General features: G+C 37.7%; 1 protein-coding gene across 2 annotated transcripts in view; it reads left to right on the top strand.

Annotated features, from left to right (window-relative positions):
• The window catches only part of PLCB1 (phospholipase C beta 1), a 642,089-nt gene that overhangs the window by 4,685 nt on the left and 611,920 nt on the right, over positions 1–25,484 (top strand). For both annotated transcript variants that reach the window (XM_054696419.1, XM_054696430.1), the window contains exon 2: positions 15,040–15,117. In XM_054696419.1, coding sequence (XP_054552394.1) covers positions 15,040–15,117 — 78 coding nt within the window. The remainder of the gene's footprint in view (positions 1–15,039; positions 15,118–25,484) is intronic.

Raw genomic sequence — 25,484 nt, 5'->3', positions numbered from 1 at the left:
AGATTGTGGATCTCTCATTTCAAGTGTTTGGCCTTGATCTGTTCTGGACAAGATGTGGAGGGAAAGAGAAAGGATGAAAACGGTATATAGGCTCCCAATCTCTGATTGCCCTGTTAATGTATCTGGGACCTTGTCTCTTTGTCCCAACAATCTGTGGGGAATAGAAGTCTTTTTCATTTTATCTCTGTTTTTTCTTTTTCTTTACTCTCACTCTCTAAATCAAATCTCAATTTTGGAAGTTATTTAATGCCTCTCAACCTCAGACTTAGCTGTAATGTGAAGGGGGTACTATTTCCCCGTGCACTATACATAGAGCAATACATATCCATTTGTTCACTTGACCTTTAAGGTTAAGTGCCTGACACACAGAAAACCCTCAATAAAACATGCTTTTTAAAGACTTATTGTCTCTTGATAGTTAGACAGCCGTGAAGGTCATCAGTATGTGTTCAAGGATCCTTAGTCTCCAAGTGGGAACATCCAGATCTTTCCTCCATCCCCTTTAAAGTGTGCCTTGATTTTTGTTTTTACAATTTGAAAAGAAAAAAACAAGACCCATTCTTTTTAAAGCAAGTCAGTTACAAAGCATCCAAAAGTTTTATTTCTATTTAAATTCCTCAGTTTAATTTATAGATGTATTTATATTTATCAGATTTCTCCAGTCTCCAATAGTAGAGATATCATAGGAAACTTTTCCTATGCTTAAATGACATAAACCAAAGAAACAATTACCATTAACTTCTATGGAAAATGTTTTGAACATTTCCAGACAACAAAGTAACCTGACAAATGATACTATATATAAAATCTGAAATCACATGTAATATAAGCAGGGCTAAGATCAGAGGGGAATCAGAGAGATTCTTAAAAAGTCTTACTTTATTAATATGCTATTTCCGTTCCATATGGTAAAGCAGGGATGATATGATAAATGCATAGCCTGTATCGAGTAGTTCTTGCCGAAGGAGCTTGGAGGTGCCGTTCTCACAATACTGGGTGCGTCTGCCTCTATGAGGGCTGCTGTAAAACCAAAGCTGAACACTATTTTCATTTTTTGTAGTAATGTAGGTCTTGTGCAATAGTGAAGTGTTATAATAGGAATTTTTAAAAAGTGGGCTATATCTCTATATCTATATCTATATCTATATCTATATCTATATCTATATCTATATCTATATCTATATCTATATCTATATCTATATCGTGCACAGGTCTGATGCCCAGATGGAGAAAATAATGAAACAAAACTCTGTTAGCAAGACTTTATTCTTTCTTCCTTCCGTCACCCCTTTCCCTCCTCTCTCTCTCTCCCCCCCGGACTCCCTCCTAGCTATCTTATCTCACATTGTATATCCTGACTTGAAAACATGTAACTTTCAAAACTTGTAGTTGCTGACTGCTCAGTTGTTTAAGAAGAGGGCTGCATTTTGGAATTGGATTCATGCCCGGTAGATTTGAGACAAGCAACTGTTTCTTCATGTCCAATACTTTCCCCTCCCATCAAAAGACAAAATGGCTACAACAAGTAATAATAATAATAATAATAATAATAATAATAATAATAATAATAAACATGCTAGTATATATCATACATTTCCCAGCATACTGCACAAAATTTAGACTTTCTGCATTTTGTAGAATTAGCAGTTACAGTTTCCACAATGGTGTCAGGAGAAGGATGACAGGGTAACACTGACAAGATTAGTGAGGGAGCAGAGGGGAAGGGTTACTGAAGTGGGCAGTCAGCAGCATCCCTTTGGAAAGGTTCTGGGAAACAGGGAAGAAACAATTCTGGTGGCAGGTGGTGGATTTGGATGCAGCCCCCGCACAGCATGAGGTAGATTTCAGATGGGAAGGCTGGCAGGTGCCCTCTAAAATGCCACATAAATATGCCCAAGTATGTCCATTTATCATGTCCAAAGGGCTTTTGTAAATTTCTCATTCATGGTAACTACTGTTAACTAAGTGTAAATATATAACTTTTTCAGAGTGAACCAATAAAGCTATTTTAAGCTTTTTTTTTTTGGAGTATAACATGCATGCAGTAAAACATGCAAATCCATCTGGATCAATTTCCACTAAAAGAACACTCCTACATAGTCAGCCCCAGATCGGGGAATGGCATGGCCAGCCCCACAGGACCCCACAGGTCCTTCCTTCCAACCCCTACATCCCTTCCCAGGGGTAACGGTTATCCTGACTTAGAGCTCCAGAGATTGGTTTGGTCTATTTTTGATCGAAGAAAACTATTTTTCCCCATTTTTAATAAAAACAAAACAAGCCCTCTTCTGCTTAAAGCATTTTTAGGGTTGCTGAATGGACCCTCTTGAACAAGAACACCAGAAGTGACTTGACTTTTCCTTACATGCTACTTGATTAGGCCCTTGTGCTAAGGTAAAATCTGGGATGTGAAACAGGTGTTGTCAGTTCCCCGCAGGAGTAGACAGCTCAGTGAAACTCTAGTAATTTAGCAGGAAGCTAATGCCTCCAGGCGGTTATTGGCATAGCCTGCAGAAGTCCAGTGCTGTTTCTGGAAGGTATTTTTCTCTCATGGGTTTTCTCTCTTATCTCGCCTGACTTTGATATTCCCACCTATGGTGCATTAGGATAATTTGCTCTGGCTATTACCGTATCTCGAATGGTCCCTTGAAAGTGTAGCCTATTAATAAATAGCTTCAAATTATATTTACCTGCAATGACGTTTAAGTGGGACAGGAACATTTTCCTTTTTAATATCGAACTTGGGAACCTGTACTTAAATGTTTCTTTATCAGGATTGGTTCATGTTAATCATGAGCTAGGTGTGCCAGTAGAAAATGGAAGGGGCTTGATTGTGAAGAGTTGACAAGCCTCTGACGCTCTACCTATATAACAAATCCTTGTTAAATGAAAATGTTAGTGTCTCTGTTACCGCGCTGATATTCGGTTCTTGCAGCCTTTTTAGGTTGTATCATACATTTCAGCTGTGCAGATTTCATGACGTTTTCCTTTCCCCATTTAGGGGGTGTCTGATTCCCCAGGCAGAACTGTGTGTTCCTATATATCAGTAGGTAAAGAAACGGGGCAAATATTTCTGAGATCCGTTACACATGAAATCTCAGGCAGCCACCTATTTCTATAGAAAAACGAATTGAAATAGTATATAAAGTTGAACTCTTTTTTTTTTTTTTAAGATTTATTTATTTATTTATACAAGCACTGGGTACAGTCAGAAGTGCGGGAGGGTGAGAGAATCCACCAGAGCCAGAGCGGGGAACAGAACAGGCAGACTGACGAAATACACTGCTGAGGGGAGTAGCGGGTGGCAGGAGAGGTCTGTCGCGCCATGTGGGACCCTCGTCCGGCGGCCGGGGATCGAACTGGCGCTGCAGAGGCTGCAGGCAGCTTCACAGCCCAGCGCTCAACTGCTGCGCCACCAGGGGAAGCCCAAGTTGAACTCTTTTTTTGATATTATTTAAATGCCTTAAATATTTATCCATGAACCAAGATCCTATTAAGGCGTTATGGATAATCTAAGTTGTTCTAAATTGGAAGAAGACAATTCTGCACCTTTTTGCAACTATAGAATAAAGTTTTCTTTGAACTTTTGATTTCTAGACTTATAAAGTTGAACTCTTTTTAAGAGTATGTTTTCCCTCTGATTGCTTTAAGTTCTGCTATTTGATTTTATTATCTTTTTCACTTCTGATTATTGATTTTTAGAAATTTTTATTTTAATTTGTAGTCTGAAAAAATACTTCGGTTTATATTTATTGCTGTTGCCTAAATTTATATAATTATCAAAAAACTATATCATTATAAATGGGGAAACACTTATTACCATAAGAAAATATAAATAAATAGTATTAATATAATTTAAAAGACCCTCACTTGAGTCATTCTTTTTGTTCATGGTATTCACTTAATGTTTTTCTTCTTTTTATTGCATTGCAGTTTATAAGCATATTCAGGAAAAATGGATTAATTATCAAAACAAACCCACTCTTTTCCTGAATATGCTTGCTCTCAATATATGACATTAATATCTAGGAGATTAAGAGTTTATTTTGCTGTTAAAAATCAGATTTTCTTTGGGACTTATTTATGAATTAGGTAATGATCAATTAATTTGGTTCATTTTTTTGATAAAAGAGGTCATATGAGTTCTAAAAGGAGTGAAAAAAGGACTGCCAGGTGAGTCAGCACGTGATCTAGGAGATTAAGATAAAATGCTGGCTGCTAACCATGCTCCTTTCTTATGTGTGCTGATTTGGAAATGGTTGTGTCTCACCTAGTGACCAGTCCCACAGCTTCTTAGTGAGATTTTCAAAATAGAGTCTGGAAGTATGAAGCTTCTGTTACTAGCTCCTTTTGAGACACCTAATATTCCTGCTGCAAATTTTGCTCTACTCCTCTAGGATTGAGAGGGCAGAAATTTTGCAGCCATTGGGCTGTGTCTACAGGTATGTGAGGTATTGAAGGAAGAAGTATTATTCTGCAATGCGTCTCCAGTATTCAATTTCCAGTTTCCTGACTATGAAGAAGCAGTGGCAGCAGTGTCTGCTCCCTGTTCTCAGATTACTCTTCCTTTGGCTTTTGGCTAAACTGGCTTGTTTTTGCTTCTAGGAGTATCTTCTTGATTTCTTATCTTTGTGAATATGGTGGAGGTGATAACTTTGCTCAAGAGTCAGTGCTATAGTTTCTGGTGTCATTCATGGAGACCCCATCTGAAGCCTACTTCTCCAGCCCTTCCCTTTTAGTGATTTAATATTATATTTGAGGAAAGTGGGGCTTTGCACTGATGCTGCCTTAGGAGTTCAATATTAAGAGAGTGAGTCCCGGCCTCATAATATGCCCTTGTACTTACTAAGTACTATTATTCGTTTACATTCACCTCCATTCAGTTATTAAGACCATCTCAGTGGTAGTCAAAGAACAAAGGATATTATTTTCACTTTACTAGAAACAAACTGAGGCTAGTGAGTTGTGACTTGCCCAAGGACAAACAAGTGGAGTCTGAGTTTGAATTTAAAACAGGTTTTTTTTGGTTAAATTCAGATTCCTTTCCAATCTACCATGCCATCGCCAAACAGAATCCTTTGGTAAAAACTTAGATCCTTCCTTACATGCTCATCCTTTTAAGCTAGTGTCTTCCTTATGGTATAAATACAAAGTCACTTTTTGTCCATACTGTGTAAGTTGTGGAATGATAGGACAGCTTCATTGCTGGTTTTGAGGCACAGATGCCCGAGTATAGTCTACAAGTGTTCTATATCAGTCAGTCAGTGTAGAAACATGCATGTGGAATGGTATTTATTAATAGTGTAAAACAAAAGTCATTTTTCCCATTGCCTAACAAGTGTCAATTCTTTATCTGGCAAGACTCATTGCACTTGCTTCTCCTACTTTTTTCTCTTCTCAACACCTTTGCAAATGTCTTTTGTTGGATTCCCTTTAAGACCAGTCTCAGGACTTCCTGTGGATATCCTTGATCTTGGGAAATTCAGGATATGGTAGGAAGAGTAGAGGATGAGTCATCTGCCCCTATATAAGACAGTGACTGGAAATTCAGGTTAGTGTGAGTCCACAGTCTCCATCCAGACTCCTAGTGCAGGAAGGTGCCCACAGAGAGGTGGCTGTGTCTTGTCTGTGTTTCAGCTGCACCTGGGATCCTGGAGGACTGCAGGTTTATGATATTTATATTCTCTCCCTAGGGAAGAGCATAGGTCTGTCACTCAGCAGGAGCTTAGGGCAGAGAAGGAAGGAAGGGTCTGGTGTGTTCTGGCTCACAGTGGCTCACACAGGAGACAGACCTGGAGAGCCAGCATACACTGAAACTCTCATGACACACTGCCTGTGGCATTGGTTGGCAAGCTCTGTATCCATCCTTCCATTCCATCTGAAATTTCCTGGAGTCCTACATAAGCTAATGGTCTTCATAAATTGTGTTTCTTCATGTGAGTTTGAGAAGTAAAATGTTTATTGTCAATACAGAGCTGACAAGGCACTGCTATAAGGTTGAGTGTATACTCAATAGTGATTCAGTATTTGCTGAAAATGATGGTGCTTAATGTATTTGCATCTCTTATTCTGATGTGACCCATGTCTCTCCTTTTCTGAAAGAGATGCTCACATATATGCACTGATGTTACAATGAAAATTTCTTTTTTTCCCTTTTTTAAATTTTATATATTTTTTACATCATTTTTCAGTTTTGCGTAATGTATGCATTTCCATCTTGGTTTTAGTCTCCATACAATTCCCAACCCCCCTTGTCTTGATCCTACTCCCTCCTCCCCCCCTTCAGCCCCATAGTGTGACTCTGGTTTATAGTTGCTTGTTGATTTTGATTTTTACTTTATTATAATTAGTCTTTTTCCCAGTCCCTTATTTAGGTTTTCTAAATTCCTGTTATAAGTGAGACCATCAGGTATTTTTCTTTTTCTTTCTGGCTTATTTCGCTGAGCATGATCCCTTCCAGCTCCATCCATGTTGCTGCAAATTGCATGAATTTATCTTTTTTGATTGCTGAGTAATATTCCCTTGTGTTTATGTGCCACATCTACTTGATCCAGTCATCTATTTTTGGGCATTTGGGTTGTTTCCATAGCTTAGCTATTGTAAATAATGCAGTTATAAACATAGGGTGCAGGCTACTGTGAACAGTTATATGCAAACAAATTCAACAATCTAGAAGAGATGGACAAATTCCTACAACTTTACAATCACCCAAAGTTAGATAAAGAAGAAATAGAACACATAAACAGACCCATTACAAGCAGTGACATTGAAATGGTGATCAAAACCCTCCCCAAAAACAAAAGCCAAGGACCAGATGGATTTACAAATGAATTCTGCCAAACATTCAGAAATGAACTAGTGCCTATCCTTCATAAACTCAAAAAATTGAGAAGGAGGGGATAATACCAAACACGTTCTATGAAGCCAACATTATACTAATACCAAAGCCAAACAAGGAAAACACAAAAAAGAAAACTACAGGCCAGTCTCTCTAATGGACATTGATGCAACAATCCTCAATAAAATTTTAGCTAACAGAATACCAAACACGTTCTATGAAGCCAACATTATACTAATACCAAAGCCAAACAAGGAAAACACAAAAAAAGAAAACTACAGGCCAGTCTCTCTAATGGACATTGATGCAACAATCCTCAATAAAATTTTAGCTAACAGAATCCAACAAATTATCCATAAGATAATTCACCACGACCAAGTAGGATTTATTCCAGGGACACAAGGATGGTTCAACATCTGAAAATCAATCAACGTAATCCAACACATCAACAAAAAGAAATATAAAAACCATATGATAATATCAATAGATGCTGAGAAAGCTTTTGACAAAGTACAAGCCCCATTTATGATAAAGGCGCTTGAAATTCTCGGGATACAAGGAACAGTAAGGAACGCTACCTTAACCTCATAAAGGCCATATAGGACAAGCCCATAGCCAATATCATTCTCAATGGTGAAAATTTCTTTTTTTTTTTAATGGTGAAAATTTCTTAAAGAAACCCAAAAGGGTTGGATGTCACAGGATAATAGACTGATAATTATAAAAAAACATTTTATCATGCAATGATTCATATAGAAAAATGAATATATGAACTTTACTGCTAAAATTAGAAAAACATCAGATTAAAGACTGATAAAGTTATTACTCATAATAAAACTTCCACCTGCATTATTCCCTCTGTAGAGAGGAAATAGAAGTCCCTGGGATACTGGTATTGACTTCCTCCCTTCCCCACTCATAGTGTAGTATCCTGCGCCCCTGCATTCTTTCATCTGTCCTGTCCCTGGGATAGCAGTGCACTTTCTCAGTGTTCTGGGGTGCATGCTCCTTACTTCCTTTGACTCCTGGTTTTGTTAGTATCCCCCATCTTTGACAGTATCTGTGAATATCTTTGTTGAAGTACTTCTATAAACCTATCAATATACCTTTAGTCATAAAAACTCCAGCATAAAATCCAACCCTACTTCCTCCTTTACTTATTACCTTCTCCCTTAACTCCTCTCCATAATGAAAGTGTAGCTTATACTCATATCTCCTTTTCTTCACATCCCACCCATGGCTGCTCTGCCCTCCCAAGCCTTTACCGCTGCTTTGAGATTTCTATTGCCAAGGTACTGCAGAATTTGTCTCACTTCTTTTCCTGCAGTAGCTATCCATCCATTCAGTATTCATACTTTAAATATGTATTGATGCTGCTTATAAGCAGACATTCTGCTGATGTCGTGGATTTATAATGATAGATGATTCGGTCTCTGCCCCATGGCCCTTGTATCCTATGGGGGAGAGAGATGCTGAACAAAGCGGTGGGGGGTAACTATTTCATTACAACTGGTAAGAAGTGTGGATGGTTTCTCTGGAGAAGTTCTTTTTATAGAAAGATCTGAGTTATAAGTAGGACTTAGGCCATCCTAACAGGGGGAATGTGTCAGGCTAAGGGAATAGCACAAAGGGGCATTCTGAGGAGGGCAAGAACAGAGGTCTTTGAGGACCAAGCAGAATAAGCAAGTGGGGAGCTTGGAGACACAGGTAATGCTGACAGGATGGCAAGGGTCTGTACATATACTGCTTCAGGTGCTGACTTCATCATAAAGTCAACAGGAAGCCATGAAAACCATATTTCTTAACAAAACATTGTGGACATTTTGGCCAGCTAGCTGTTTTGTGGCCTTAGTCCACCACATGCCGGGAGCAAAAACCTTCAGGGTGACAACCAAAATCACCAAGATTTCCCTAAAGTGCAACATTGCCCAATTCAGAACCACTGATTAAACTTTAAACCACTGAATTAAATCTTAATTCAGAAAGTGTTCAGTTACTGTATGTACCTGTGCGCACACCCACGTATACAAACATACCATGTGGTCAATGAACATATGAGATGTTCAACATCCTTAGTCATTAGTTATCAGGGAGATGCAAATTAGAATCACAGTGAGATGCACTTGACACCCATCAGAGCTAGTTCTTATTGAAATGATTGGTTTACTCATCTGCTGCCACCACTAAACAATAAGCACCTTGGTTAATCGGGGAGCTGGGCTTTCATTTGTATCCCAAATACAGGTATCTGAAGTTCCTTTCATGGCGTTGGATAGCCATGCCTCTACCTTTTCCCTGTGATGTGTTAAAAGAGTTTTTCATATCTATCGGTAAAAGGCACATCGCTTGATGGTGCTTCTCTCCATTGCTTTACATCCTCTTTTGAATGGGCCTTCTTACCTCCTCTGCTTTCCTTTATTTGGGGAAATTTCAGGCTGGATAGCCACTTGGAAGAAAATTCTCATCAACACTGACCCACATAGATTTTTATTTCACTGATTCTAATTTAACACTATAAGGCTGCCGCGTGTGTGTGTGTGTGTATGTGAGTGTGGTGTGTGTGTGTGGTGTGTGTGTGTGTGTCTTGGAGTCAGGACCACACTGCTGACCTTTGATGGACATCCTATCTGTTTTCCTGTGACTATTAGAATTTGTTTCACTTTATATAAGCTGTTTTACCCCAATGTATGTATTTGTTTTACTTGGCTCTGCTGCTTCCTGATGCAAGTCTTGGGCAATCCCTCTGGAACATCACTTGTTATTTTTTCTTGTTGACTCTGTGATATTGATTAGTTTAGAAGTGCACAACCAGATTCACATGCTTTCTCTTGTAATAGTGTAAGGGTGCAGATTGATTGTGTAGTCAGTATTTTGGTCAACATTGGCCAAGAGACTTTCTGACAGTGGCCTCAAGGGACGTGCTGTGGATATGTGAACCAGGCCTTCATATTAGCCTTAAGGTTTTAAGGTTATCACTTGTTTTCAGCGACTAAGGGTGTCATAACAGTACCATAGACTGTGTTGCTGAAGGAACAGAGATTTCTCAGTTTTATTTATTTTTTTTTTTATAGAGGCATGTTTTTTATTTATTTGTTTGTTTGTTTATACAAGCACTGGGTACAGTCAGAAGCGCGGGAGGGTGAGAGAATTCACCAGAGCCAGAGCTGGGAGCAGACCAGGCAGAAGGACCGAAGTACACTGCTGAGGGGAGCAGCGGGCGGCAGGAGAGGTCTGCGCGCCATGTGGGACCCTCCTCCGGTGGCTGGGGAGCAGCCGGGGATCGAACGGGTGCCTCAGAGGCCGCGGGCAGCTTTGCAACCCAGTGCTCAACCGCTGCGCCACCGGGGAGGCCCGATTTCTCAGTTTTAGAGGCTGCAAGTCTGAGAACAAAGTGTTGGTAGAGGTGGTTTCTTCTGAGGGCCAGAGAGGACGGCTATGTTCCAGGGCTCTTGCCTGGGCTTATAACTCACTAACTTCTCCCTGAGTTTTCCCTCTATGTGTGCCCTTGTCTAAATTTCCTCTTTTTATAAGGATACCAGTCATATGGGATCAGGACTCATCATAACTTCCTGTTAACTTAATTATTCTTCAAAGATCCTCTCTCTTACATCACATTTTGAGATATTGTGGTTGGGACTTAAGTATTGGGGAGGGGGACACAGTTTAGCCCATAACACAGCTCAACCTGGTGTAGGGGTGCAACGTGATGCCTCTATTTAGATGTTTGAAGTATATATTAACACTTAGATGTTAAAATGAGATTGCAGCTGCTAACATGGAAAAAAAATCAAAACTTTCTAACTGGAATAAGCTGACCAGGTTTGCTTTGTTAAAGAGATTTCCTTGTTAACAAGAAAACTTATTGTCCCATGAAGTTTTAGAACTGAATAACCCAACAGAAATATAAGTTGGATCATGTAGGAACTTTAAAGTTTTCTAGAAATCACATCAAAATAAGTCAAAAGAAATAGGTGGGAAAATAAACAGGTGGAATGAATTTTAATAACTTTTTTATTTAACCCAATATGTTTTAAAAAAATATCAAAAATTATTAATGAAATATTTTGCATTCTTGTTTTTATTCTCATATACCATCTCAGTCAAACATACTTTCCAGTGATCAGTAACCACAGGGGGCTAGTGAGCCCACATTGGACAGCACAGCACAGAGCTTGCATTCTCAATTGGGCCCAAATGACCTCCAAAAAAATGAAAAAAAAAAAAAAAAAAGCTCTTGATGGACAAAAACATCTTTTTATTCTTTTTAGAAAATTTTGCATGAAGCATACATGTACAAACATACAACATATAAATTGATATTATTCAGAATAACTCTGGTATTAAAATTTCATGAAGGATGTTTAGGAAAATAAATATATAAAAAGGCTCCTTAGCAGGGAGTAGTGAAGAAATGTTGAGTAACACTGGTGTGCTGATGTACATAAAGGTTTAATTTCCAGTGCTTCCCTTGAAGCTTAGCTGGGTTTCCTGGGGAAAGTTATTTAACCCAGACTTTGGGTTATTTGTATAGTTGAGGATATTAATAGTGTTTGACTTTTAAATTAGTATAAGTATTAAATGAGGAAATCTACTTAAGGTTCCTATGGCAGTGATAGACTCAGAACAGATGTTCAGGATGTGTCTGATTTTTCTGTCAGGGATTTTTATAAAGAATATTCTGGTATTGGGAGGGGCTTGTGCTTTGTCATTTCCTTCCAGTTTCTTTAGGGTATATTATTCTTTTTTAAATAATCATTTGCTTTATTTTCACATTTTATCTTTTAAAAAACTAAAAGCTACACCCATTGTAGGCTTATGCACGGATATCAGTGTGGTCTCTGCACCAGCAGCACCAGCATTGAGAGCTTCTTAGAGCTGCAGATCCTCAGACTTTATCCCAGACCTGGTAAATGAGGGGAAAGGATCCAGCAATCTTTGTTTTAACAAGCCCTTCCAGAAAATCTGATGTACCCAAAAGTTTGAAAAAGACAAAATCTGTGGAATGTGTATCTTTTAGATACTGATGGAAGAAAAAAGGCTACAAAAAAAAAATCTAGGAGTTTTCTCCATTGTTCTGCAATAAAATGCTGCGAGTCACAGTTCATCTTCAGTTGCCCTGGAAATGAAGTTTGACCATACAGTTTAAACTTCAAACTAGAGCATATGTTCTGACGAGTAGGAACACTTGAGATGTGGGTTGAGTGGCTACTTTGATATGGAGAGAATATAGACACTTGGCAGCTATGTGGGAGGTGGGAAAAAAAGCAGGTGGAATTAAAAATGGATATTCATGTATTTCTGGGTCAAAGCCTGCCTTGCGTGGCAAGAATGCCAAGTTCCAGCTGATCTTGGAATGTTAGAGGTGATTATGGAGGAAGCAGGCAGGGAGCTGAGATAAATGTTCATTTAACGGAGGAAGTACGGCCGGAAGAATCGGGTCAAGAAAATACTGAACAAAGGATTTTAATTTTGAAGGAGGAGAAGGAATAAACTAAAAATAACAGTATTTGAAACACATGAAGCAGCCTCGTTCAGTGTTCTGACATAATACATTTGAATAGTATTACTCTTTTAACTTAAATGTTTGATTGTCTTGGGATTCTTGCTGTGAATTATCACTAGATTTTCTGGTAGAATCTTGTCAGCCACTCTTGTCAGCCCTGATAAGGAACTTACCTGAGAATAAGTTCTACCTACAGCTTAATTCCAAATTCACGTGGAAGTGGGGTTATGTGGTGTGGGAAGCCTGTGGGAAGCTTTTGTTTTGCTCAAATCTAGAAGAGTAGGTGATAAGACAGTTGAAAATATTGCTATGACTTATTGGAAATAGTGCTCTGAACTCTTATGCAGGTAATTCATAGAAGAAACCTAAAATACATTTTAATTTATTCTTTCATTATAATAGCAAATTTGTTTCCAGATGTCCTTTATTTTGACATTTAAAAGTAACTTGAAAATTTATAACTCCAGCTGAAGTTTTATACAATAGCACAATCCTTGTAAAAGATTTTTAAAAATTTTAATTATTTTTTTTCTTAATGATGTTTGTTGAGGTAAAGTAGGTTGACATCTTTGTGTCTGAAAAATATGTTTTTTTCAAACTGTATGTGAAGAGTAAATCTTAATTATTGGGATTAAATAGAAGGACAGTTTCTCAAAAATTAAGCACAGAGTGGTCATGTAATTCAGCTCTTCCACTTTAGGAATATACTTAAAAGGAGGCTCAAACAGATAGTTGTAGACTGTGGTCATAACAGCAAAATGTTGGAAACAACACAGATATTCTTCAAAGAGTGAATGAATAAACAAAATGGGATACACACACACACACACACACAACAGAATATTATTCACCCTTGAAAAAGAAATTCTATATATGCCCCATTACAGATCAAACTTAAATGCATTATGCTAAGTGAAGTAAGCCAGACACAAAAGGACAACTATTATTTGATTCTACTTATATGAGTTACATTGAGTATTCAGATTTGGAGATAAAATATAGAATGGTGATTGCCAGGACTGGAGAGTAGAGGGAGTGGGCAGTTAGTGTTTAATGAATGTGGAGTTTCAGTGGGGAAGATGGAAAAGTTCTGGAGATGAATGGTAGTGATGGTTGTACAACACTGTGAATGTACTTAGTGCCACTGAACTTTACACTTAAAATGGTAGATTTTATTTTATGTTACTACAATAACAAAGAATGTCAGACAAACTTTTATTTAATGTTTCGTAAGTCAATTTTCAAACACAATCTACTATAATAATAAAAAAATGTGGAAAGTGTTGGTCCAAGTGCTTTACCCAAATTATCCTACTCAGTTCTCACACACAAAAAAAAATCCTCTGAGATAGGCGTTATTATTGTCTCTCTTTTTTTTTTCAGTCATGGTATGTGAATGAGGCAGGGAGAGGGAACAGACTAAAGAACTTGGTTCTTACAATAAAACTTAACATGCACCCTAAAAGCATCAATCTGCTTTACCCATCAGAAAAACAATCCCAAATTCCAAAATTATCTCTGCAAGTTCTGATTGTCATTATAGATAGAGGATATGACAGATAGAAGATAGATCAGATAGAGGATATGACATACTGTAGTAACAATTTATATGAAAATGTTGAATAATTTGGTAATTTATGTTTCTTTAAAATATGCAATTCCTGCAAAGACCTAAGTATTTTAGTATAAAAATTCATATCCAGTTTCATGTATTTTGTTGTGCAGATGGTATGCCTTTCTGAAAATAGCCAAAAGAAAGAACACATATTTTAGAAATGTTTAATATAATCACAGTGCATGCAGTTTTTGCTTTATAATGTACATGCTTTAAATTCGGAAGACTATCTATGATGTTTTATTTTATTGTGTGAAATTTAAATTCACAAAAATTTTGAGTATATTTCCCTGAATATGTAGAAAGATGGCCTTATTGACTGTTACCTTGGAAACAGCAATGCCCAAATGCTATGTTTACTCTCTTTAGTACAATTAAAAATCATTTTACAGAACAAATGTAATTTAATATATTATCTTTAGGAGTGGATTTTGGATAATTTCCATCAGAAAAAAATATGTAATGATGTACACATTACAATGTATTACAATGTATTACAATTATTTGGAAACCTAAATATAGTTTTTTGTTTGTTTGTTTTTAAAGATTTATTTATTCATGCATACAAGAACTGGGCTACAGGCCAGATGAGCCGAAGGGTCAGAGGATTCACCAGGGACAGAGTGGGGAACAGAACAGGCAGATTAACTGAAATACACTGCTGAGGAGAGCAGTGGGCCAGACAGGAGAGGTCTGCCACACCATGTGGGTATCTCCCTGGCCGCTGGTATTGAACCTGTGCTGCAGAGGCTGCAGACAGCAGCACGGGCCTGCGCCACCAGGGAGGCCGAATATAGCTTTTAAATAGAAACATGTCAATGCCTTTAATGCCTTTAAAAACTTGTCCTAATTGGTAAATATATGCATCACTGGTCTTTTCCTTTACATATAATATCCACATATTTTAATTATTGGTGAAGTGCCCCAGTTATGTAATTAATAATCCTATGAAGTTCAAGATACCATGTCTAATATTTTGGAAATGTTTATTAGTAATTGATGACCTTGGAGAAATGCTGAACAATTACTACTTGTTTTAAGTGACTTCCACAGTGATATATGTGTTTTTTCTAACATTTCTAGGACTCCACTATCGTCACTCCAATTATTTTGAGGACTGACCCTCAGGGATTTTTCTTTTACTGGACAGATCAAAACAAGGTAAGACATGAGATGTCTGTCTTCCATTTTCCAATTAGTTGCTGATTTGCAATGCATTTGTCTTATCTACATAAATGTATTTATTTCATTTGTGATTTCTTTGAAGATTCTAATTAAAGAGAACCTTAATTCAGTTTATAGTATTTCTATAAAGCTCTGTTACTTCTAATTGTAGTTGCCTCATATTTTCTTTATTCTGCTGCTGTTTTATATCCTGTGTTGTTTGAGTTTCATAAGCATTGTTATAACTGATACTTTGGACTCCTCTCCAGTCGTGTTCTGCAGTTCTGCTGGATCCAGACTTCTCTCCGGTTGTTGTTGTTTTTTAACTTTTTTCTTTTTCTTTTTGCTGCCTCAGCATTTGTGCTATGTTCTCCTGTCTCCTCAGTTTTAGTTTTAATTTTAGAGACTTTCAGACTCTTCTTGCCTTTGCACCTTGAAGTGATGGAAGAACTGGAACCAATGAGGGGTAACTGGTATAGATACTGGGGCACTAGGATCACCTCTAGTGTGTCCCAGAGCTATGCTGGGGATCCACCATGATCCTTTCCCCTTGGTCAGCTCTCTTTCTTAGTGTCTCTTACAGTTTCCTGTCTGCTTCCACTGCAGGCTATTTTTGAGCACTAGATGCAGTGCTGCGCATGGTTAATAGTTGATAAGGAGTCACAGGCTGCTGGTGCTCTTCTCCAGCACAGAGCCTTATTCTGTGTATTTGCTCCTATTATTACTAGGTGCTTAAATTCTAGTTTGTGCAAGGGTTCATTTGTTGTTTGGTTTTAGCATTGAAGTGGGGGTGGGTTTGGCAAAGTGTTTTGACTATCTCAGCCTGGATTTTGAGTAGCCTTTTCTATGAGAAGAAACAGGTGATCTGACCTGTTTCTCCTACTCGTTGATTCAGACTCCAACTGTGCTATATTGAGAACTTCAGGTTTAAGCCAGGAATCCTCCATCTGCACCCTAGCTCCTGTAACTTTCAAACAGTGCCTCTTCTATCCTGGGTGCCAACTCTGTGTACCCCTTTATCCAGTGCTGCATCTCATGAGACCCCAGTGTTGGCATGTGTCCCGAGTCAGCAACTGTAGGGGGTTCTGTTCAGCAGCTGCCCCTCTCTCTTGTGGGTTGTACCACCCCGGGGTCACTATAACCACAGTTCACTCAAAGATTTTCCTACCCCTTTCCACCGGGCCGTTGCTCCTAGAATGTGCTGTGGTCATCTCTATTTTCCCTTCAGGGATTACTAACTGCTCCTCTGTGATCTGGTTGTCCGTGGAGGAGGTGCACTGAGCCTGGCGTCTTTACTGTGGCGCCATCTTGTCAGGCTCTCCAAATTAAAGCAAATGTGAGGCAGAAGTGTCTTATGATTTTTCAAGGACTCTGGTTTGAAATATCAGATGTGCTATATCCTAGAAAGTGTTTTTAGGACAAGAACAAAGAAATGTGAAATAATTTATTGTAGAAGTAAGTGGTATTACTTATTTAATTCCCTTGCTCATCCCAACTTCCTCCCAACTTCATCCATAAAGAACGATGAAGGCACTTTTGACCGTATGTCTGTGACTCTGGCTGTCCCTTTCTCTTCTTTCACTGCTTTGCTGTTTACTAAGCGTTCTCCCAGACTTGGTGGGAACTTGACCTTGATCATTTGTTTATATTAGAAAATCAAGAGTAAGATACCTTCAACTTTTCAGGAATTTCTTCCCCCTTTAACTTTGTGACCACCATATCATAAATGATCTTATTTATTATGAAAACAGTTGAGATGATTCATGTTGAATTATTAAAAAAGAAGACTATCTACAGAACTTTATTTATTTGAAATTTAAAGAGCATTTAGACAAGAATATTCCTAGAGAGTGGTTATTATTTCAAGTGTCAGTGCCACAGTTCTGTGTTTTAAACTTTCAAGACCACATAATACAGAATATTTTGTCCCTCTAAGTTCTGGTATTTGGAGAGAAAGAATAGAGTTTCTTGACAGTGCTAACTATATGTTGAAATCCACAAAATATCTGCATAGTTACTGCTGAAGGTGAAACTTAATTGTGGAGTGCTGATAGCTCTTTCACAACCCCATGTTGGAACCCAAAGTTATTGGAGATTGACCACCTCAGTTCTGCTTTTGGGACAACCTTAATTTTACCTGTAAGCAGTGATATGGAACTTGCCCTGTGAATAACACATTTGGTCCAGGTAACACTTAGAGTAAACACTCTGAAGGTGTTGAAAGTAATGTCTGAACTCTAAAGCCAGTCCTGAGTGGGGCTTTTGCATGTTTTCCAAAAGGCAAATTTTAGCCTTGTCTGTCAGGGGTTACTTTCTGAATGTTGATGCTCTGGAATTATCTCTGGTCAAAGATATGGAGCTAAAACATAGAATGTCAAAAAGTGTGTTTGAATAAGATTTCATACTTAATGCTCATGTTTATTAGTGGGTGTGTTAATCACTTTGTCTTTGACATTCTGTTTGGTTTCCTGCTGTTATGTATAAAACAATGGCTTGAACGAGGTTTATTTTTTTCTTTCTAAAGGCTATTTTTACACTGTTGAGGCTATATTCATGAAAGATATATTTATAATGCTTAGAGCATTTTTAAAGGTTGGGTATTTGTACAAGAAACTAAACTGTCAGTTTTATTTTTCAACTTGTAAATCAAGCGTCTATAAAAGCAACAGAAGATATTTTGGGGTTTTTTAATAATTCATGGCAACTCAGTTAAGCTTCTCTCTAAGACCAATCATAAATATTTCGTTGCTTAAGAGAGAAGGTTTAGGACTGAAGGCTGTTTAATGCATCTCTATTGTTCCTTGAAGCCAGTATTTTGACTCATGCTTAATTTTAATACAGGAAATTTTTTCTCAATTTCTTTATACCAACCAGTTTTTCATAGTTATAATGCTATTTATGACCAATTGAAACAAATAAAGGTGTTAACAATTATTTTTATTTCCTTATTGCTTTTCTTGTCATGGAGATTAATCTTATAGTTCTCGCGAAGAGATGGTAAATTTTGTTCTTACTTTTTAGATACTTCAGTTATTCCTCTGTCATAGAGCAGAGTTGCCAGGTTTATTTTTTAGTAAGTGATCATATATCATTACCTAAAAGATGGGAGGATTTAAGAAAAACATTAAACTTTTCATGCTTCCTAGTTTGTCATCTTATTCTGGCTTTAAGCCCAGTCCTGGAACAAGAATGAATGACGCATCCTTTTCTAGGAGGTGAACTCCCTTAAGTGATAATGTTAGAGTAACCGTCTGCTCCAAGAAAAGAGCTCACAATGAGGGATACCACATTAAGCTTTGAGTACATGATTTTGCATAAGATCATTTGAAGGTAGCTGAATGAACAGTAGAATCATTATGGTAATTAGAGGTTTACTTTTTTTTTTTTAAATATTTATATTTATTTATTTGTGCGTACAAGAACTGGGATTGTAGGCCAGAGGTGTGGGGTGAGGGGTGGGGTGAAAGGATTCACCAGAGATAATGGGAAACAGAACAGGAAGACTGACTGAAATACACTGCTGAGAGGAGCAGTGGGCAAGTCAGGAGAGGTCTGCTGCGCCATGTGGGTCAGCTCCCTGGCCTGGGGATCGAAGTCCAGTGCTGCAGTGGCTGTGGATAGCTTCGTAGGTTGTGTCTTAATCCCTTGTGCCACGAGGGAGGCTCTAGAGGTCTACTTTCTTTAAAATATTTTTCCTGACAATTAGTCTTAATGTGATCTATGACATGCATTATAGATATTCTTCTAAAAGAAATACATGTTTATGGTTCTCTCTTGATTATCTGTGATGCTGTGTTTCCCATGGGCTTAGAAGATAGTATTGGTGTGTCTTGTTATATTCTTCTCATCTCCCTTTGGGCTTCTCCACAGTCAATGAAACCTGTACCAAGTGGCCTAATTCATAACTTCTTGAAGCCTTTCTCTTCAGAGACTAGTCAAGTAGCTTTAAGAAGCTCTTGGTCAAGAATATTGTTGCAAGATCTTTCTTTTTTGTAGCCCTGAAGGAAAATCCTCACATTATGCAAAACTTATGCCTATCCCCTTTACTGTCTTGGTTAAATTATACCATGTGCCAGAGCCACCTATTTCAATCCACTGAGTTTTCCCTGCATGACAATGACATACTGACTTCTTTGGTCTGTCACCATGGAAATAATAGGTGGCAAAGAAGACAGACAGACTGAACAGATGAAAGACTTAGGAATTAAAAACCATACCCAGCATGTAATTTTTAGCAAAAATGTGCTTTGGTGTAACAGTGAAAGGATATTTGGAATGAGTGGAAGAAGATACGTATGAAGATCATCTTAAGGAATAATTGCTTATAGTTGGTTCCAGCTCTCAACTTATTTCAATTATCCTTCCCTCTTTTTTGCTGACTCTATAAATCTTATTTACTCTATAAATCTTATTTGATTGTAATTAGTCAAAAATGAGCTTTTGAATATGATTATTTGAAGCATAGTGTTTTTTTTTTTAATGTCAGTATGCATCACAAGAATAGGATCTGTTGTCTATAATTGTGTGAAAAGGGGCTTCTGCACAGGCTCTGTATTGAAGAGGCTGCCTATATTAGGCTTTGACTTTTCTTTGAAGCTGTACCATATTGGGACCAGAAACCAACCCTGGAAGTGTTAGCCATGAAAACCATGTGAACTACAGGAAGAATCTGCATCCCAATTTTGAAAGGGAAGCTAAAGAGGAAAAAAGGGGTCAATGTTAAAGAGCTAATAAAAACCTATCCTGCTAGAATATGAAACAAAGTGAGCCTTTGCTTTGCAACTTGATGCCCTGCTTCACTGCCAAGGTTGGAGTAAAAATAAAACTAGTCACTGCTAGTCCAGATCCAGGAAGTTCAGTACAGTTCACCAAACTCTTCCTTGTACCCCTAAAACAGGAGTTTGGGGTGGGGAAGGGAGAAGGCAGATAGGATTGAGAAACATCATTAAATTTAAAAAAGTAATAGGAAGAAAAATGCACATTTTAAATGACACTTAGTACTTTCTCTCTCTCCTGTTACAGATTTTATTCATTTTTAATTTTGTGGATAATGTATAAATAACTTTTTTTTGGTAAAAGAGTCAAATAGTTTAAATATCCTTAAGCTCCCCCTGCCACTGACTCCCTGCCACTCCCTCCCTGTCTCCAGCATCAACTACTGGTTACAGTTTCATGGTCTCTTCCCAGGTCCTTTTTAAATAAATTTGTGTATGCAAAACTATGGAAATACTTCATTTTATTTTATTTATATCGACGATTATATTCTAAAGAACATCATGCTATTTTTATTGTTTTACAAACTTGCTTCTTACTTTACAATGTGACCTATAGAACTTTTCATGGAAGTACATGTGACTGTACCTCTTCTTTTATGGTGCTCTATCATATCCCATGGATGGTTTACTAAATTTTCTGAAACAGTAAACACTCCTCATCGATGGGCTCTTGGTATTGCTTTCTAATTGGGGACTACAGAAAATAATCCTATAATAATCAGCCCTGTGTCTCCCTCTCTGGGTATATGGGTCACGGGTTCCCTGAGGTAAATTCTCCAAAGTACAATTGCTGATTGAAGGCTATACATATCCCAAATTTTAGTTAATGGTTGTGCCATTTTAAAACCCTGCCAATCTTGTGTGAGAGGAACTTTTCACTCAACCCCACTGATACACTATTAGGAAATACTTTAATTTTGCCAATCAGATGCAAACTTGTAGCCTTGTGCTATAATTTAACATCACTTGATTTGCTAGTAAATTATGTTTTTTTTTTATTTTACATCATTGTTTATTTTACATCATTGTTTGTTTTTAAACAATGTTTGCTTCCCACCCCCTCCCCCCGCTCCCCCCTCAGGTGTATCAGGTGTAGTCCCCATAGAGTTTCCTTCCCCAATGTACCATGCACCATCACCTCAGTCCCCTGTGCTCCTCCCTCCCTCCCTCTGATCCCTCTCCCTCCTCCTCCCCTGTAGGATTTATAATTGTCCATTTTTGCTTTGTTGTATTTGTACTGTTATTATTGTTTTTACACTGATGTCTTATTTGGTTCCCATATATTCCTCCTATAAGTGAAACCATCAGATATTTTTCTTTTTCCTTCTGATGACTTATTTCACTGAGCATAATTCCTTCTAGCTCCATCCATATTGTGGCAAATGGCATTATAAACTGTATATTTCCCCATAGATATGGGTCATTTCTGCTTGCTGTGACTTACTGTCCCTTGGCCTTGTATGGAGAGCTCTCTGTATTCTAGATGCTAATTCTTGCACTAATATTATAGATGTTGCAAATATTTTCGTCTTGTCTTTGAATTTCATAAGTATTAAATTCTGCATAACAAAAGACCTTGATGTTTTAAACTTTGATATATTTCTATTTCAGGGTTTGTTGGCTGTTTTTTTGCTTTATTTAAGGTCTTTCCTCCACATCATCATCATTATTACTTAGGTTTATAACCATGTGCAATTGATTTAGTGCATTTGGGTTGCTATATGAAAATACCACAGCCTGGTAGTTTACAAAGAACAGAAATATATTTCTCACAGTTCTGGAGACTGGAAGCCTGAGATTAGGTTGAGAGCACCGTCAGACTCTGGTGTGGGCCCTGTTGCAGGTTGCTGTTTCTTGTGTCCTCACAGGAGGATGCAAGGTAACACCTTTATTTTTTTTATTTTTATTTTTTTAATGAAATAGCATTGTTCTGCATCCTCGTTATTATTTTAGCAGTATGGGATTTCTCGCCCCAGGTGGAGCTCTAAATTTAATTTCTTCAAGTGGGTAGAAATATGTTCACAGCTCCCTCTTCTTCCTGTTTGGAGCCAGCTGTGCTGGCTTCTTGTCTCTGTGGCTTTCTTGTGGCTCAGGGTGTGGAGGATCAGGGAGCTGGCCGCAGGGATTGTAAGCTGACCTGAGTTGAAGCTTCCCTCGCACTACTAGAGCTGACACCTCTGTCGCCGGGTATGGATGACCCATATATCCACCCCTGGGTTTACATGCCCATTGGCTTCTGGATGTCATTTCCAACTTCATTTTTATTCCTTTTGTCATCTGCCTCTTATGCTTTCTGATTTAGCATGTGCAGCTCTTTCTGTTTATCCTCGGTCCTAGGTTATATGTATAAATTTATGCCTGCATATTCAGACTTTTCTAGGGACTAAGGACAGGAGGGATTTGCTCCACCCCCAAGTCCATCTGCCATCTTGTTCTCTTGTGATTTTTGCATAAGGCAACATTTGAGATCCTTGTACCCATTGATGTTTAGGTTTCTGTTATTGGCAACTGACTTCTTATCATAACCTTCAATTTCTATATGGAATTTAAAAGCAAAGTTTAAACATTAAATATCTACATAAATCACAACATTTTTCAGCATAAGAGCCCAGAGTTCAAAAGTGTTATGCCTGCTGTACTGTAACACTCCACAAGAAAATCTGGGAATATCCTTTTAGAAAGTAGTCTACTTTCAGTAAGAACCAGTGGGCACCATGCAAATCATTAATCATCTGTTAACAATAGTGCTTCCTCTTTCAGACATACTTCCCTAGTATATCTCAGAAACATTAATTTTGACCTTTTTTTTGTGTGGTCAGTCGGGGAAGAATGTACTGTGAATGTACTGATGGAGTTATAAATTATGAAAATCAACTCTTCATTTTTATTTATTCACTTCTCCCAAAGCCTGAAATAATACCTGAAATTACCTTAGAAAACAGCAAAATAGTAGTAAGGATTGCTTTCTGGGTGCTGGGATGATTATTCTTTTTCTGGAGCAGTACACAGCCAACTAACTGGCGTATTTGTGGACTAAGTCTTTTCCCTTACCTGAATTTTCTTCCTTATTACTGAAGAAGCACAGACATGGCACAAAAGCTGTAGCCTTCTTCTTAGTACTCCAGAGGTCACGAGTTGTACCTTTGTGGCCAGCACTTGCCTTCCTTTGCTTTCCCACATCTCTAGAGCTCACTTTTCCACCACTGCTGCTGCCTGGAAGTTCCTGGGAATTAGCACTATCCCGCCCCAAAGAGTCCATGTCTAAAGCCCCAGCTCTGTCACCTGTTGTGTGGGATAATTCAAAGGTGCATGCATATGTTTTCCCCAGAACTTTGCAATGGGATTAAGTCTATGGACACACAATGATATCTGGCTTGAAAACATACCCTTAATGGCCTTCTTTCCCCTGCTGTGCAGATTTCTTACTCCTGATATCTTCTGGAACTACCTGTAAAATAAAGTGACTTTACTGGAATCCTTATATAGGAATTGCTCAAAAGAGATGCTTAACATTTAACAGCTTAATAGAGATGCTCCCTAATTAAGGGTTTAGTAAGAGGCATTGGAAACTATTTGGTGAATACTTTAAATCATGGCAATTTTCTTTAAACAGTCCTAACTTGGAAGGCAGGAAGCTAGTTAACAACACCTTGGTGGTGGGTGTGGTGTGGTAACATACATCTGAAGAGAGATGTGAACTTATACTTCTGAATCATAAACAGTGTCGTGAACCTATGTTACCTCAATAAAAAAAATAATACAATGACTAAAAGAAAAACAAAAGGAAAACCAGTTTTGTAGTCACACAGAGGTGGTTTTGGATTCTGGCTCAATCTCTTATTAAATGAGTAATCTCTGGTGAATCTCAACAGTGTAATCCTTGGTTTCCTCATCTGTATGATTGGGTTTTACTCTCTTAGAGTTGTTATGAAATGTGATACATGAAGTGTCTAACACTGTGCCTGGAATTTTCTGAACTCAATCCTTTATGGTGGTTTTGTAAAAATTAATTTTTGTTTTATTCTATCTTTATCTTAAAAATTCCATCTTTATTGAGATAGTTGACAAAACAATTGTAGGTTATTAAAATATACATCAAGATTGTTTTATACACATGCAGATTGTGAAAGGATTCCCCCATTGAGTAAATGAGCACATCCAACTAGAGCTACCATATATTATGCACTACATCCTCAGATCAGTATTTTCTAACTAAAGGTTTGCAGCCTTTTCTCATCTCCTTATTTCTCCCACCCCTAGTTTCTGCAACCACTTTTCTTTCTGTTCCTATGAGTTTGAATTTTTCCCTTCTATTTTTAGATTCTACATAGAAGTGATATCACACAGTATTTGTCTTTACCGTGCTATGTCCTGAGCATAATGAGCTCAAGGTCCAATTGTGTTGACTTCCATTATTGGCATATAATAAACAATTAGTTTCTGACTAAACAATTCGCCCATGTCCCTAAGTAATTGTTAAAGAACAGAAATGTACTGTCTTAAAAGCCAGGGACCATCTATTTATGTACATTTTAAAATCTTTTTTTTCTTCTTCAAGGTAATAGTGACTTGTTTTCTATTTAGACTCTGCTGTGGTCTTTTGATCTAATGCTTTCAAGCGTAGATCTGTTTGGGCAAATAAGATATTTATTTATGTATTTCATGATGTTTTGGGAACAGAACCATGAAAGATATAAGAAGGGATTTATTGGTTAGAAGATTTTTCCTCTGAGTATAATTCACCAATAAAAGCTCCATCATAGGTGAAAGCTTCTTAGACCCTTAGGAATTTGAAACATCTTACAGAATAAACTTTAAGGTGATTTAAAGGTCTGGAAAAGGTCTGATTTAAAGGACTGGACTCCATGTGGTTGGTGGTGTCTTTTTCTAAGATAATCATTTTAGGACTATCACAGCTATGTTGGCATCAGTTGGTTCCTCCTTCATATTGACTAGATCCTCAAAGATTAAAACTTTAGTGTTTTTGAGCATAATTTAAATCATCAATGACCTGTCAGCTGCCAGATCAAGTTCTGTTTATTCTTTTTTTTTTTTTTTTTTTTTTAAAGGTTTGAAAGGTAAAGTTTATTATTTTAAAGTTTTTAATTTATTTATTTTCTTACATTGTTCATTTTTGTACAATATTTGATTTCTCCCTTCAGGTATAAGCCCCATAATTCAGCCACCGTCCAGTCACCATGAACCATCACCATAGTCCCTTGTGCTCATCCCTCCACTGTTTTGACCACTCACTTTCCCCTACTCTGCTGTATGCCTCAGATCTATGGTTTGTCTGCAGGTTTGTTTTTTTCCTGATCTTTTGTTCGGTTTCCCTCTTTTCCCCCTATAAGTGAGACCATCCAATATATTTCTTCTTTTTTCTGACTTATTTCATTGAGCATAATACCTTCCAGCCCCATCCATGTTGCTGCAAGTGGCATGAGTTTATCTTTTTTGGTCACTGAATAATATTCCATTGTGTATGTATTCCACATTGATCCATTGTCAGTTTGGGGGCATTTAGGCTGTTTCCATATCTTAGCTATTGTAAATAGTGCTGCCATAAACATAGGAATGCAGGTTTCCCTC

Source organism: Talpa occidentalis, unplaced genomic scaffold (genome assembly GCF_014898055.3).
Source record: "Talpa occidentalis isolate TD23 unplaced genomic scaffold, MPIMG_talOcc4v2.1 talOcc4.10, whole genome shotgun sequence".
Taxonomy (NCBI): Eukaryota; Metazoa; Chordata; class Mammalia; order Eulipotyphla; family Talpidae; genus Talpa; species Talpa occidentalis.
The sequence above is the reverse complement of the archived record's forward strand: the minus strand, read 5'-3'. Positions and strand labels throughout refer to the sequence as shown.